This window comes from Haemaphysalis longicornis, unplaced genomic scaffold, assembly GCF_048455015.1.
Source record: "Haemaphysalis longicornis isolate Haplotype H1 unplaced genomic scaffold, Haemaphysalis longicornis Haplotype H1 scaffold_5, whole genome shotgun sequence".
Taxonomy (NCBI): domain Eukaryota; kingdom Metazoa; phylum Arthropoda; class Arachnida; order Ixodida; family Ixodidae; genus Haemaphysalis; species Haemaphysalis longicornis.
In genome coordinates, this window is record NW_027526385.1 from 33,535,536 (window position 1) to 33,550,989 (window position 15,454).

The 15,454-nt window shown below is 45.1% G+C and overlaps 1 protein-coding gene across 10 annotated transcripts in view; it reads left to right on the forward strand.

Annotated features, from left to right (window-relative positions):
* Positions 1-15,454, forward strand: part of LOC144138045 (protein tweety-like) — a 39,399-nt gene that overhangs the window by 18,200 nt on the left and 5,745 nt on the right. For 4 of the 10 annotated variants that reach the window (XM_077670103.1, XM_077670104.1, XM_077670106.1 and 1 more), the window contains exons 11-14: positions 1,693-1,832; positions 4,954-5,055; positions 8,434-8,514; positions 11,979-12,045. In XM_077670103.1, coding sequence (XP_077526229.1) covers positions 1,693-1,832; positions 4,954-5,055; positions 8,434-8,514; positions 11,979-12,045 — 390 coding nt within the window. The remainder of the gene's footprint in view (positions 1-1,692; positions 1,833-4,953; positions 5,056-8,433; positions 8,515-11,978; positions 12,046-15,454) is intronic. The other 6 variants (XM_077670110.1, XM_077670112.1, XM_077670111.1 and 3 more) reach the window with 2 other exon arrangements.

A 15,454-nucleotide genomic window follows, 5' to 3' on the forward strand; every position in this document is an offset into this window, starting at 1 on the left:
TCGGGAACTTGCATCATGAGGTGCGTTACTTGTGGCATGCTCTCTTGACACTAAATTCACTCGTGACGTCCACACTAACCTACGTGCAACTTTAAATGGCCGAGAAGCAAGGGAACAACAACTTCACCCACAAAGCCTGCAAAGAGAGCCTTCAGATAGAAAACTAGTTTTCTTATCAGTTTGTTTGTACTGCAACTGACTATGCTTGGTGGTTTTTGGTGACTGGTTCATATTTTGTGTTAAGGGGGGGACACTGGTCTTGAGGATCAAAAATTTGCCAAAAATCAATTTTCTGTATTAATTTTATTTGCAGTTTACAGGCCCCAAATAATGTACCTGCAAAATATAGCTGTACCATAAGTACTGACGAAGCTGTTGCCCTTTGATGTTGCCTATATGACCATTTTTGCCTAAATTTCCAAACTTTGTGTCCTGTTTTCTCAGAACCAATTTTTTTTCTGCGAGGTCAATTGTCGGGGGCAATATCTTGGGATGTACTGGTTAGATTTAAATCATTTTTGTGGCATTTAAAAGCTCAGGTACTGAGCAGTGCAATAAAATCGCAAAAAAAATACATTTTTGTTTTGCTAGCACAACATATTATGCAGTTAGTTTTCCGAAAAAACATTCATAGTTGTTGACCTGGCATAAGTGTACAGCATTTGCAGAAACGATGCTATAATTACTGCTGTGGTATAGTTGCACTCCCTGGTCCTTCTGTAGCACAAATGGATAAAAGGTATCCGAGTAATTCATAGGTCGATAATGAAAAAACTGCCTGAAATGGAATGGCATAACATGTTGCGCAACTCTGACCTTACACCACATAGACGAAAACTGATCACAAATATTTGGTCTAAGGATGTTAAAAGACGAAAACTGATCACAAATATTTGGTATAAGGATGTTAAAATGCAAATCTCAAGCACATGGGATAAAAAACAACAAAGATGCCCTCTAGAACAGTGTGCCCCCTTAATTTAGTTGGCATGGTGGTGGCTCATTTTTTCAAAGGCAGGGCAAATGGGCTCGTCTAAGCAGTAGGCTTTTCTGAACTACCACAGCTTTTCTAATTCCTGTCCCTCGAAGCTCTCTCTGCCAATTGTACAGGAACGAAAGATTCGCATTCGGTGAGAGTTCCACTTTTACCGTGCCATTGTAGCTTTCAACGCGAGATGCACTGCTAGCTCGCCTGCTGCCCGTTTCTCGCACAACTCAAAAGTGTGTGTGTGTGCGTGCGTGTGCGTGTGCGTGTGTGCAAGAGAGAGAGAGAGAGAGAGAGAGAGAGAGAGAGAGAGAGAGAGAGAGAGAGAGAGAGAGAGAGAGAGAGAGAGAGAGAGAGAGAGAGAGAGAGAGAGAGAGAGAGAGAGAGAAGCCTCTAATGATACTGGTGAGGTTAACCTGGCCAAGGTCCCTAGCTTGCTACACTGGATGTATGAACGAAGAATGAAATCGATGAAGTGATGATGACTACTATGATGACGACTATGCACTCACTAATGGAGTCCTGTTCAGTGAGTCTGATCCAGTCCTGTGCTTCGCAGGAAAGACAAGGGAGATTTTCGTCACTCGAGATGCTCGTTTAAAGTTAGCCCAAGGGCCTAACACGTTCACTTAGAGTTAGTCCCCCAGAAAGCGGAAGGGCCAAGGAGGACGCTAAAAGGGGGGCGTTCTTCGATGGTGGCCGTGCAGGTTCACTCCCTACTGGGTCAGCTGGGCCAGGAGCTGAACGGCAGCCAGGACGCCCTGGACCACCTGGGGCAGCTCCTGGACTGCCGGCCGCTCAACCGCGAGTATCGCCGCGCCATGGACGCCCTCTGCACGGGCCTGCTGTGAGGCTCCCCCTCCTTCCGCCGTACCAGAAGGGGGAGATCGTGAACCGTATAGTCTGGGGAAGAAGGCAGCTGGGCGTTGGAGGCTCTTGCTGCGTTCCAATTCGCGGACAGCTTGGTAGACAGTCTACAAAGCAGTCCAACTAGACGTCTAAAGGAATGAAATTGGAACGGCGTTGCGGTCGCAAACGCAACACCAGCGCAGCCGACAGCGTCGTAGCAGACGTGTCGAGTTGAGCAAGCCGCAGGTTTCGTAACTAATATTACCGTTGTTATTACAAACGTTACGTAATTAAAAAATTAGGCAAAGGCATCTTCATTACTTGGAAATTATACTAAATATTTAAATGAAGGAACAAGTGCTTTTCTTTCAACATAAAAACGCAAAAAGGTGGCGCTGCATCGTTTTTCAGTTTACACTGGAAGGTAGCCTGCATCGTTGCTGACTTCGATGCTGTCTCCTCGAATCAATCTTTGTTGACTGCTTCGTTCGAATTGGAACGGGGCTTAACGTGGCGTACTGTCTGCGAAGACGGCAACGAAGCTGTCTAAACGGTAAATTGGAACACACCCTCTGTTTAGTGAAGAGCTAGTCATGGCTATGTTTGGGGAATCTGGGCAGCACAAACTTGTGCAGCGTTGCGGCGAGATGGTGGCCAACCCTGGAAAGACGTACGGTGGACTCTTGTCAAATGGAACCTCTAGTGACCGGGAAAATATGTTCCGTTTATTGAGAGTTTCGTTTAGAGAGAGAACGGATTCAGCATCGTCGTACAATGGTCTTCACGGCGCTTGGTCCCGAAGTGGCGTGAAGAGGCGACCCTTCAGCGCGTGCGTGCGAAAACGTCTATGCCGAGGCAAAGGACGAATTCTCCTTTCGCACAAATGAGTGGCCCGCTTATGGGGACATTCTTCTCACTGCAGGCTCTCCATAGCCGAACTACCAAGAGCTTCTCAAAATCTTCATGGTCAGACACTCGCAGTCTCTTCCGTTCACGACCAAAGCCTGATTTTTCGAAAGCCTCCCCCGCAGCTTGTTCTTGTCCTGCAATATTCTTGTCAGGCTTCTCTCGGGGACACCACACTTTGTCGCGAGCGTCATTTTTGTGATGTGGCCACTCTCAAAGTCGTTGATTACCTCCATCTTCCTGGACTACGCAAGCGCATTGCGCGGTCGTTTTTGCGCTGCCATCATATGCTGGCTTCGCGGCGAAATGTCGCATACGACACCACACGAAGTCATAAACCGCCGCACAAAGTCGGAGACACCGCACAAATTCAGAGAAAATCAGAAACCGCCGGAGACAGAAACCGGAAAATATATCGGGGTCGAGAGGGGTGGACAGTGATGCGTACAGCGATTGCGCTGCTCTTGCCCAAATAGTTGCGGTTCTGAGTCAGTTTTCGGTTCTGTTTGTGCGGTGGTCAGAATATTTGAGTTCCGTTTCACAAACTTTTTTTTACATTGACTTGATACGAAGCCAACCAATTGTGAAATGTTTGTTCCGTTTAAACGGTAGTTCCGTTTAACCGATTTTCGTTTATCGAGATTCCACTGTATGTTGAAAGCGTAAGGAATAAAGCTCTCACTGTAGGTGGGAGAGAGGCCCAAATTGGGTGTGGCATCACCTCTTACCAGAGAATAGACGTTCACAGATGTAGCTTATATATTGTGATTCGTTCATAGCGCCCACGTTTTTTTTTTATAGTAGAATGCTACACATTCCTGACATGAGGCACAAATTTGCCCACTTACATCATCATCGTTTCCGCTCCTTACCAGCTAATGACTTGCTCTTCACTAACGTGAAGATTGGAATGCATGCGTGATTCCAAGCAACTTGCCATCCATGCTTCATGTTAGTGAGAAGTGGATTGGAAAGGGCTGCGCTTGTGTGCAAATGAGGACACTTGTCATCGTGCTCTTTTCTTAAGAATTTTTTTTAAAAGGAATTAACCCGGAATATTCTTTTCTTCTGGGGTGACTACTTGGCCCAAGTAGATATATTCACTCCTTGTATCCCAACCGTGAGGCAGAGATAATTAGAGGGATAAGAATGGGGTGAAGTGCATTTGGCATGCATACTCCGATAATGAATGGCAGCCTACCATTGTCCCTGAAGAAGAAAGTGTATGACAGCTGCATCTTACTGGTACTCACCTACGGGGCAGAAACTTGGAGGCTCTATGAAAGGGTTCAACTTAAATTGAGGACGACTCAGTGCAGTGGAACGGAAGATAAGTGTAACGTTGAGGGACAAGAAGAGAGCGGGGTGGGTCAGGGAACAAACGCGTGTTAAGGACATATTGCTAGAAGTTAAGAAGATGAAATCGGCGTGGGCAGGGCATGTAATGCGAAGGCAGGATAACCGTTGGTCCTTAAAGGAGCCATGAAGACAAAATACAAGTTTGGTTCATTAGAAAGGCTGCTTTGTCCTGATAAAAATGATACCGATTTCATCGCTAACTTCCAAAAAAATAACGGAGATATTAAAGAAAACGTGTGGAGCTATGGCGACTCGCTAGGCAGTTTTCGGCAACTTTTCTATGGCATCACAAAATCTTGTTTGGGCCGTTGACGGCGGTCGAACTAATCAATTGCCTGGACACATGACTGGACGATTGTAGTGGGGCCGCTAGTTCCGTTTGATCGAATCACTTGAATGCTAAAGTGCACCTAACCCCCTGAAAAAATTATGCTTTTAGTGCTGGCCCATATGACGTCGCTCACGGCAATAACACATCACTGTGGTGCGAAATTTGAAAGTCCTTAAGTGTTTCTTGCGTTTTTATCAGTTAAAAAATGTCTTTTGTGGACGGAATGAAGCTGAGTGAGGTACTAAAGTCTAACTCTTTAAAGTTAAACAAAGTTGTATTTTCTCTTCATGGACCCTTTAAGGCTAACAGAGTGGATCCCTAGAGAAGGCAAGTGTGGCAGGGGGCGGAAGAAAGTTAGATGTGTGGATGAGATCAAGAAGTTTGTGGGAATAAATTGGTCGCAGTCAGCGCAGGACCGGGATAATTGGAGAGTAATGGGAGAGGCCTTTGCCCTGCAGTGGGCGTAGACAGGCTGGTGATGATTGTTCTTTTCTTCCCCTTGCCCTTTGACCCCATCGTAAAGGGAGGGCACGGCCTTCATGCTGGCCTCAGCCCTGGGCGGCGGACTGCTGTTCACGGTGCTTATCTGGGTGGCCTCTCACACTTGGATCCACATCCGGCAGAGGTAAGAAGGCGTGCCTGGCACAAAGCTTCACCCTATCTAGCACTGATCGCGGTACTCAGGAATGTGTCCTTTGTCGACGAAAGGTTGCAGCTCACTTGGCGAAGAAGGTTGGGGAATGGACTGAAAGCTGTCCGCTGAGAAAGTTGCCTAAATTACTGCTTTATGCTCGTACCTCAGATCATGTGGCCTGCTTGTGTTGGAGGCATTTGTGAGAACATTTAAGGGAAAGAATTTGAAAAAAATGTAATACAGTCGAGTTCACTTATAACGATACCGTTTATAACAGTATGTCGGATATAACGATGAACAGCTATGACATCGTCAACTTTTGCATTCTTTCTATGGTAAAATAAACCGCTTATTACAATGCTCCAGTGCCACGATATCGGATATAACGATTGAATCCAGTTATATTGGGCGCCAAATGTGCAACAGTGATGACTCTAATCACGCGGTTGCGCAGCATACTCAGGTAGTGTCTTCGTAGGAGGCCCAATGCGTGACACAATCCCTCGGGGACTTTGTTTCCACAAGGGACACTTACCTCAGCTAGGTCAAGCACCCATAGATGCTCCTGGAAAAGATTTGTGCTAGCTTCACACGCGGCAAACAAAGGTTACCGACCGTGGCTTCTTTTTTGCAAATTAGTAGTAGTAGTACGACCTTGCTGGCATGCGAATGAAATGTTTTGAGCTCTGTTCCGTCTTTTTATTTCGCATCCCGCTTATAACAATTATCGGTTTTAACGCTGGGATTTCCTTGGCACTTGGATATTGTTATAAGTGGACTAGACTGTAGTAATTTTGGGGGTGCGTAATTTTAGAAGAGGATTTGTATGTATTTCAGGAATGTTAGGGGATAGGACGTCCGAAATATTTAGGGGAGAAATTTGTGATAATATTTGGAGGGAAGGTGGGAAGAGAACCTTCTGAAATTTTTAAATAATTTTGGGCGGAGAAGTCGTTAAGTAATTTTTTGTTATTTATCTCACTGCTTGACACTGTTAAAAAATTTCTCAAAAGTTAAAGCACAGAATGACCTTGTCTGCGTTTGTTGTCTGTTCACGAAGTCTTGGGAGATAAAGAGTATTAAAGTAACTTGGTACCAGTCATTTTTTCATACGATGTGACATTAGTCATAAACGTTTTTTTTTTCCTTTATTAAAAGACAGCCTGTGCTGACGTCGGGCCCAAGTAGTACTTTGATTTAGCTAGGGTCCTCTCAGCCTTGCTAACGTGAAGGCTGTAAGGAATAGAGCCTGTGAACAACGAACTGATGGCTTCTCTAGAAGTGTTTCCAGAGCGGCACATCTGTTTCCCTTGCACGTGGATTGTTCTAACCTTTTTCTCGTGTTATTAAAAGGTTCCGGTTGGCCTACCATGTTCTTCCTTTTTAACCCCAATAATTTTCTGGGGTTTTGTTCCTGTTGTTTCAACCTTACTTACTTTCTTGGTGTCTAACTTTGACTCATTTTTTTCTCTGTTCTAGCATATGTTTTCCTGTTTGCTCGCTGTGTTTCTTATTTGGCGAGACCATTTTGACCTTTTATTCATCGATTGGACGCGTGTTACATGCGCACTCTGTTCACTGCTGATCAAATGCTGTTCTTCCATTGTGGTCTTTCAAGAACCGATGGTGTGAGATAGCAAGGGTTGTCTGTCTTCCCAGGAAGCAGTTTGGGGAAAAACTTCGGTTGGTTACAAATCTCTCTGAGGAGCTTGTATTTGTCATCAGGTCCATGTGTCTCAGTGATGATGGTGGGAAGTGGTGATAAAAAGTGTCCCATCACCAGTAGGGATGGAACACCAGTGAGGATGGAATGCCACACTTGTGGTGTTGGAAAGTTTTGCTTTTCAAAGACACCCTGCGTGCAGTTTATTCTATTTCCGTTGTTCCTTCTTTGCTCCCTTTCATGGCGGTTTTACACAACAGTGCATTTCTAACACATTGCAGACTTCTGACAAATTATTTATTTTTCCCAGTATTTTGGGGAAGGTTACTTTTGTGCCAGGTAGCACCAATAATTGTTCACATTATCAACAACATATCTACGTGTATAGTTTTGGTGTCGCTTTGTGAAACCTTAAAGGAGCCATGAAGACAAAATAAAAGTTGGATTTATTAGAAAGACTGCTTAGTCCTGATAACAATGATACCAATATCATTGCAATCTTCGAACAAATGACGGAGATAATAAAGAAAATGTGTGAAGCCGTGGCGACCTCCTTACCAATTTCCCATAAATTTTCTATGACGTCACGGAACCTTGTTTGTGCGATTGGCGGCCGCCTAACTCACCTGTTGCGACGACACATGACTGGACGTCTGTAATGGGGCCTCTAGTTCCATTTGACCGCATCACTTGAATGCTAATGTGCAGTTAACATACTGAAAATTATGTTTTATTGTTGGCTCGTATGACATCATAATTGCTCATAACACATCACTGTGGCGCTAAATTTGAAAGTTTTTAAATAATTTTTTTTTCGTTAAAAAACATCTCTTGTGGCTGTAATGAAGCGGAGTTAGATCCTGAATCCTAGTTCTTTCAAATTAAACGAAGTTGCATTTTCTCTTCATGGCTCCTTGAAAAAGAAATGGGAAAGGGGGAGGTAACTGTTCCTTAGCTTTGGTTCCTGCTGTGAGTAGCTTTCACCATGCGTCTTATAAAGGGGAGTACAACGCTTCCACACCATCCTTGTATCAACCCAAGTTCACGTCCTTTTGGTGGTATGCTTTGAACTTACCTGCTTCTCATCAAGCCTGTTCCAGGGCCCCTTGAAGGCTCATAGAGGAACTTAGACCGCTTCTTATCAACCCTATTTAAAGGGCCTTGCCTTGCTTGAAACTCAAGATGGCTTCCTATGAGCTTTGAAATTCCAGGGCCCCTTTAAGAATGTCTGCTTCTTGTCTAATTCATTTCAGGGCCCTTTACGATGCTGGACTACTCCCTGTAAAATTTGTTTCAGGGCTTCTTTAAAATACTGAGTCAGCTTCCTGTCAGCTTCATTTCAGGGCCTCTTTGAGACACTGAAACTGCTTCCCACCAGCTTTGCTTCAGGGGCTTCTTTGAAATACTCGACTGCTTCCTATCAGCTTTGTTTCGTGAGCCCTTTCAGGCAGCTTCCCGTAAGCTTTGTTTTAGGGCCTCTTTAAGATTCAACGCACACTGTTTCGGGGCCCCTTAACGCATTGCACACCAACAGCGGACAGAGCAAAATTAGGGCAAGGGAGTCGCAGCCGGTGGCATGTCAGGAAGGTAGAAGATTGGAAGGGGGTCGGGGTGTGCATGCCTGTGTGCGTGGTGTGTTTGTGTGGGGGCGCCCCCAGTGCGCACTGCCCTCCTCCCCTTCCCCTCCATGTGCGGCTGATGCGCAGGCGGCCGCGAGATGCGGTGGACGAGGAGGACCCCTTCCTGCCCCCCTCCGCGGTGGGTGCGCCTCGACGCAGCCGCGACACGTACGCGACCCACGCCTCCTTTCCCCCCTACCCCTCGTGGTTGCCCCCCCTCTCCCTTCTATCTTTCTGTTGTGCCCCCACCATCCACCGCTTTGCACTAAGTTATTTACACTCCGCGTGTGCGTCGCCAAACTTACTTCCCCTGCCTGCATGCTTTCCGTGCTCACATGTGTAGTGTCTCGGGCGCACCCTGGCTAATGCACTGGCGGGGTTGACCCATTCGCAGGAAGCAGTTAAACTCGCTCACGCTAACCACTACAATACGCTCACTAGCTCGCTTGTCCGTGACTCTCCCAGTGGCCATCCAACAAGTGTGCGTGGAAGTACTCGTGTGGAGCAAATGCATAGCCAGTGTCAGTGCTGTGGAGCTGTTACGAAGTAAAATCTTAGGGGAGCTGCTACGGAGAAAAATCTAAGCAGAGTAGTTGTGGAGTCAAAAGGGAGTTTTTAGGGAGTAAATAATGTGGAGTTATGGAGTAAAAAAAGGGAGTTCATGGAGAAAGGACAGGCTATGGAGAGGTCCGGACGTCATTTCTACTGAAGCGGGAAGCGCCATTTTTGAAGGCTGCCCTTTTTTGCTTGTATTTTGCTAGTACACACCGCTTTCTCCACCTTCACTTGCTCCACTGTTGTCTGCTTTGACTCCACTGGCCACCATTGGCTACCAGCTGAACTGCGCAGTGATGTAGGGCCTCGGTGGGCTGGCCTTCAGTCCGGTTGCTAAGACGCGGTGGCCAGTGACCTCCAGTGAGCCGAGAATAACCATGTGACTTCCTCCCCACTTCTCCCAATTCGCTCTTGGCCACCGGGGCCTCTCCTAAGCTTTTATGGGGGAGCTGAGCTGTTATGGACTAAAAAAGGGAGTTGTTGTGGGGTGAAATCTAAGGGCAGCTGTTACGGAGGAAAACCTTAGGGGAGTTGTTATGGAGTAAAAAAATGTAGCTCTTATGGGGCAAAATATAAGGGGAGCTGTTATGGGGTAAAATCAAAGGGGAGTTGTCATGGCGTAAAAAGGGAGCTCTTATGGGGAAAGTCTAAGGGGAGCTGTTTTGGGGTAAAATCTAGGGGCAGCTGTTATGGAGTAAAATCTAAGGGGAGCTGTCTGTAATGGAGTAAAGAAAGGGAGCTGTTGTGGGTAAAATCTAAGGGCAGCTGTTACGGAGTAAAAAAAAGGGGGCAGCTGTTGTAAAGTAAAATGTAAGTGGAGAGAGAGAAACTTTAATAACTGAAGTGGTTGGTTTCCTCAGTCCAGGACCCCGTTGGGGCGTAGCCATCTCAGCCCAGTGGATCAACCGAGGCTGATCTTGAACGCTCGAACTGGCCAGTTCTCCCTTCCATTGCTCAAGCGAGGGGTTAGAGAGTGCTGCCTTTCAGCCCGCATCTGTCAAGGTTCACGTTTGCGACATAGCTTACTCCCCGAGTATACACTCTGGTGTTTATGTATTTACTTCGTGTGAATTTCACAGCACTACCTGTAATCACAAGTAATTCCAAGCACACTTTTACTACTCTGGTAGAGAATGTTGTGTTGTTTGGGCTTTGGTTTGAATTATGTTTCGTTACTACCCAAGCTTGTTTTTCTTGGTTTTTCCCCTGTAGCTCTAACCGGCGGAGCATGTGTGCTTTCCAGATTTTGTATGCTCCACATGTGGTTGTTCTCATGACGTGTTCACCTACAGCAAGGTCAAAGTGGTGTGTGTGTGTGTTCTAGTTTCGCTTACGCACACGCCAGCAAGGCTGAGTTGCTTATGAAGCAGTGTGCTGCTGGGGTCACGCTTTCCAAATCATGTGACATTGCGTCACATGTGGCGTCACTAATGGCATAAAGGGCACTGTTTGGTTGTAACAAATGCTTGCACTGTGTAAGGTAGAGCACTTTGCATGAGGTAGAACAAGCTCTGCTGGTGAGTAAAGTGTTGGCACTTAACGGTGCTTGAAATATTGCGGCTCCCGTTTTGAATTTTTCGACATTTGTTGTGCATGTATTTTCTTCTGTTTTTCCTCACCTCTGTCTCGCCCTTAACCCGCCTCTGGCTTTTCTGTGATTTCTGCTACTAAATTATTCTTTTTTCCAGTGCATTGTTAAAAGATTGGAAAAAAAAAGTTTACAAGTTCTGATATTTGTTGCCGTTATCATGCTCAGCTAAACCTGTGTTTGTTCTTACTTCTTCGTTTCTAAGAAGAATGTTGTGTTTTCATCATAGACATAAAGTCAACATGTTCCTGATTGGGACGCGTGTTAAAGTGACTTGCTTGCTCTGTATAATATTTTGTAACGAGTAGGTGTTACCTTACTGAAAGAAAGAAAAAAAAATCTGGCTGAAAGCTGCATATCACAAGGCAGCAAGACTGCCTGTATCTTCTCCTGTTTGGTTGGTTTTCTGTGGCCAACTGTTATAGCCTGGTAGAGTAAATACTGTCTTCGTATTCTTGCACTCAGCTGCATGTAAGTTTGGAAAGTATTAAAAAAAGTGTTTTCTGAGATTTGATAAAACTAATTGCTTAGAAATAATTTAGGTAAAAAATAAAAAAAATTCAGGTGCGCATTCAATCAACTATCACTGTAGAGTTCCGGGAGGACGCCCTACCGAAAGTATTTTGGAGTGAAACACTTTTCAAAAATAAAAACGCCAAATTCCGGCCACCTTCCAGAAATCTCGTCAGCTTCGATGTGTTTCAAAGAATGGGAACGTATTTCCTTTCTGGAAAAAACCTTTGATGACCTGTCTGCGAAGACCACTGGCAATGCGATTTCATTCGAACAAAAGAGGAGCCACTTGTCCAGTTTGATTGGCAAGATAAAGGCGAAGTAGGGGCTTCCCGGAAGCAACGGGTCCTGCATTTTAGATAAGACACTCCTCCAGATAAGATGGCCCTTATCTAAGAGCCATGTTATCTAGGCTCTTAGGCTCCAGATAAGATGGCTCTTAAAACAAAAGTTGATACATTTGGTGCTGCTTAAGCAGCGAACCAGCGCTGAAACGCGGAAGTACAAGAGTGTGCAGTGGATGATCTTGGAACTTTACAGTGGTAAAATTGAAATTAAAATATGCGGAGAACAGTATAGCAATGAAAAAGTATTTTAATGAAACGTTACTGTTCAGCCATCAGCTTCTTGTCCCGCAGGCTTGTCTAACTGGCCCTCGCAAATTTATTTGAGGAGAACGTGCTCGACATTTAGTGTAAGAGGCGAGACAATGTTTGTTTTTGGCTCGGTAAACTATGGCGACGAGACGGTAGAGCCCTTTTTTTCTTGGAACTAAATTACATGTTGTTGTGTAATGCTACTCTCTAAGGAAAGAGCTCTTTTTGGAGCATTTTACCGATTTGAGTTTTTCATGGGGTTGTCGTGTCCAGTTGTGTTTGCACCCGTTTTGGTCTGCCTGGTGGCCTTTCGAAGGCCTCTTCTATTCGCTTCTCTGTCTCCTCCTTCCTCCACCCCTCCTATGCCCATCTGCCCACAGGAATGGACGTACCGCAAGCCGTGAGGAGCAGGCCTTCCTGCAAGCCAGGTACACGCCGCCCCCAACGGTAAGTGTTACACCACTGGGAACCACTGCTGCTTCCAAGTCCTACAGTGCTAGATAGATAGGTGGCCAGGGGAATTGTGTTTACAGGCTTGGGGGCACTGCTATTAAAACAGCTCCTTTTAATTTTCAATTAAACTCTGTGAAGCTTGCCAGTCTTGGTGCTTTTTTTCGCCACTTAATTCAAATATGCCATTATTTTTTGTCAGTCAATTAGTTCCCAAGATAATTAGAGATAATTAGCCATTTTTGGAGGAACAATAGACAAAACAGTGCTAGTCATAAAACTGTAATCTTCACATGTTTTCCAACACTATGAACCCTGGTGAATGCAACAAGAGAATCGGTTTTTTTTATGCACCGTTTCGAACTAATTTTACAGCTCATTAAGGTTCGGTTGCACCAGTGGCAAGGAACCATTTCGAATGCCCATTTCAAGCACCGAAGTTTAATGAGCTGTAAAATTGTTCCAAGCGGTGCATCAAAAAAACGGATTCCCTTATTGCATTCATGTTCATAGTGTTGAAAAATATTGCCGTGAACTAGGCATTGGGTTTGTTTGTTTATGTTTTGTTTTTACTGCCTGTCCACGCCCAGCTGCGTTATCTGTGTCCCAAGCGAAGCGCGTGTTCCGTTCTGTATTTTTATGCCGCACGGGTTATCTCATTCTGATACGGAGAGCGTTTCGTGCTAACGTCACTAGCCTCGAATAATCTTCTTTGATCTACAATGTTCTAGATGTAAAGCGGCATTTCGAGATACACTCGCGCCGAAAGATAAAAGCCTGCAGAGCAGATGCCGCATAATCCGAATCGCCGACGCTCGTCCGCACGAGCCACCTTGTTGAGTGCTGATTCGCCGCCTGTGTATTCTTTGAGTTCTTAGGGGAGCATAAGTTTTCTCCAACAAACATGTTTTCCTTCAAGACAACTGCGTCGTCTTTGGCTTCGTGACAATATGAAGATTGCAGTTCTGCGACTAGCACTGTATTGTCTATTGTTCCTCCAGAAATGGCATATTTGAATTCAGTGATGAAAAAGTAGCGAGACTGGCAAGTTTCACAGTTTTAAAAATTAAAAGAAATTTTTTAAGAGCAATTTAAGGGGCACGAAAACAAAAAAATTACAACTTTGTTGAATTTAGAAGAATGAGCTTTTGGTAAGCCCCTCAGGTTCATTTAAGCCATGAAAGACTTTTTTTACCCGACAAAATGGAGGAAATATTGGAAAAATTTCAAATTTCGCACAACAATGAAGTAATATGGGCAACAATGATGCATTACAGTCAAGCACTCCGCTTTTCTGATGGAGGCGAAAAGCAAAAACGCCCGTGTGTACGAGATTTCGTCGCACGTTAAAGATCCCCAGGTGGTCAAAATTAATCCGGAGCCCTCCACTACGGCGCGCCTCATCGCCTGCGTTGCGTTGGCGCGTTAAACCCTACAATCAATCAATCAATACAGTCAATCACTAAAGAACATAATTACCAGTGTGTTAATTGTAAGTTAGCATTCCAATTGTGTAATCAAATGGAACTAGAGGCTCCCCTGCAATTGCCTAGTCATGTTCCTGGATAGTAGTAGCTCATTTCGGTGGCTGCCAATTGCGCGAACAAGATTTCGCGGCTTCGTTGAGGAATTTCCGGATAGTAGCTGGGTAGCTCTTTATCTGTTTTATTTAATATCTCCATTATTTGCTCGAAGTTTGCAATAAAATTGGTATGCTTGTTATCAGGATAAGGCAGTCTTTTTAACAAGCCAACTTGTATTTTGTCTCTAGCCCCTTTAATTTGTAAGCTGGCATTGGTGGAAGATTGAAGAAAGTGTTGCAGCCACTGTCAGTGAGCAGATGATGCCCCAAGAGAAAATGTAGCTGGTCCCCAGCTGGTTTAAGGTTAAATTCCCAGCTGGGCCCAGTGGTCTTAGCTGGTCCCAGCTAGGACCAGCTGGGAATATTAACATAAACCAGCTGTGACCAGCTACATTTTCTCCTGGGGGCCCTTGGAGAAAATTTGTTCCCCTTCTATTGAACCGCAGTTTTGCGTTGCAATTGGGCGGTGTGTTTTTATGGTGCAGTGTGTATAGTGGCTGAAACGAACATTGTTGGGCAAAGTTGGCTAATATTTCTAGAACTGAGATTGCAAACCGACAGAGAGAGGGATGGCCTGTTTCAGATTTAGTGGAGATAATTATTTTTACATGGTCCGGGAGGTGTGATGGACTAGCCAATTGTGTTGTATGTTTAGTTATCCTTGAGGGGCACTGTTTTGTATCTGTAAACTGAGATAAAAAGGGGGAAACATTCAAATTTTCAACAGCTGTTCTTTATAGCCATCGTTGCAACTACTGCCTGTTAGGCTTACTTGATAAGCGCTGGAAACGTTTGGTTTGCCTGATTTTTATGGTTAGCTGTAGCTGCTTTGAGCAAGCCAGTCGTAACAGTCAAGTGCCCCTGACGTTAGATATGGGCCTGCCACGACGGCCTGTCTTGAAGCGTGGCCGACGACTTTGTACTTTTGTTTATGAGTGTTCACAATGGGAATTTTCTGCTCTGTGCATTACCCCGAGCTCAGATAATGGCTCAAACTTGACTGGTATGGCGTACGCTTGACTTCACTAACAAAGTGTGGTTGCTTTTGTATCTTTCACTGTAAATCCGAAGATGCTAGCTAATCAGCTTCTCCTGAAGCTCTAACACGAAGCATTGCTTTCTACTCCTGCACTGCTTATTTTGTGATAATTTGGAATATACATTGTGTGGTCGTCAGAAGTTCACGAAACAGAGCACTTGTACATAAAATTTAAGCCACACCTAATGGCCATTGCTGATTGCAGTCAAATCATCGCTAATAATTACGGTCTTTCTTGGCCTTCAGTATTTTGTACATCGATGCCACTTTCGAGCTTAGCTGCTACGTTGGATTATCTAGCTCTTTTGGCTAGTACGGTGCTTGTCGTGAACTTCTGCGCGAAAGTGACGCATTACCGTTCGGTACTGCCAGCTCTCCAATTTGCTTGCGACCATTTTTTGAATGCTTAAAAGGTGCATCTTCCGTCTCGTGTGACGTTATCGTTCCCGCACGTGCGAGATGCATGCTTGGCTTGGCTGTAGCTCCGGATCGGGCTACCAGACAGGTCCGTAACGGCACATGAGTGCCTCGCATTTTGCCCCCGGTGACTTGCACATTTTTTAGGGATGCGGAATGTAATGTGCACTGGGTCACGACTGTGATTTAATGTGTTGTCATGGGAGCGAAGACCAAACGTCTTGTGACAAAACTGCAGAGGCCGTTTAAAGCATACTTCAGAATCTCGTATCTGGCGTTGACATTGCCTGTGCTAGTTAGTTTTAATAATTCCACTGGACGGCAGATTAGTTTGAATCGGGCTGATCCAAGTGGCCAGCATCCCTTGG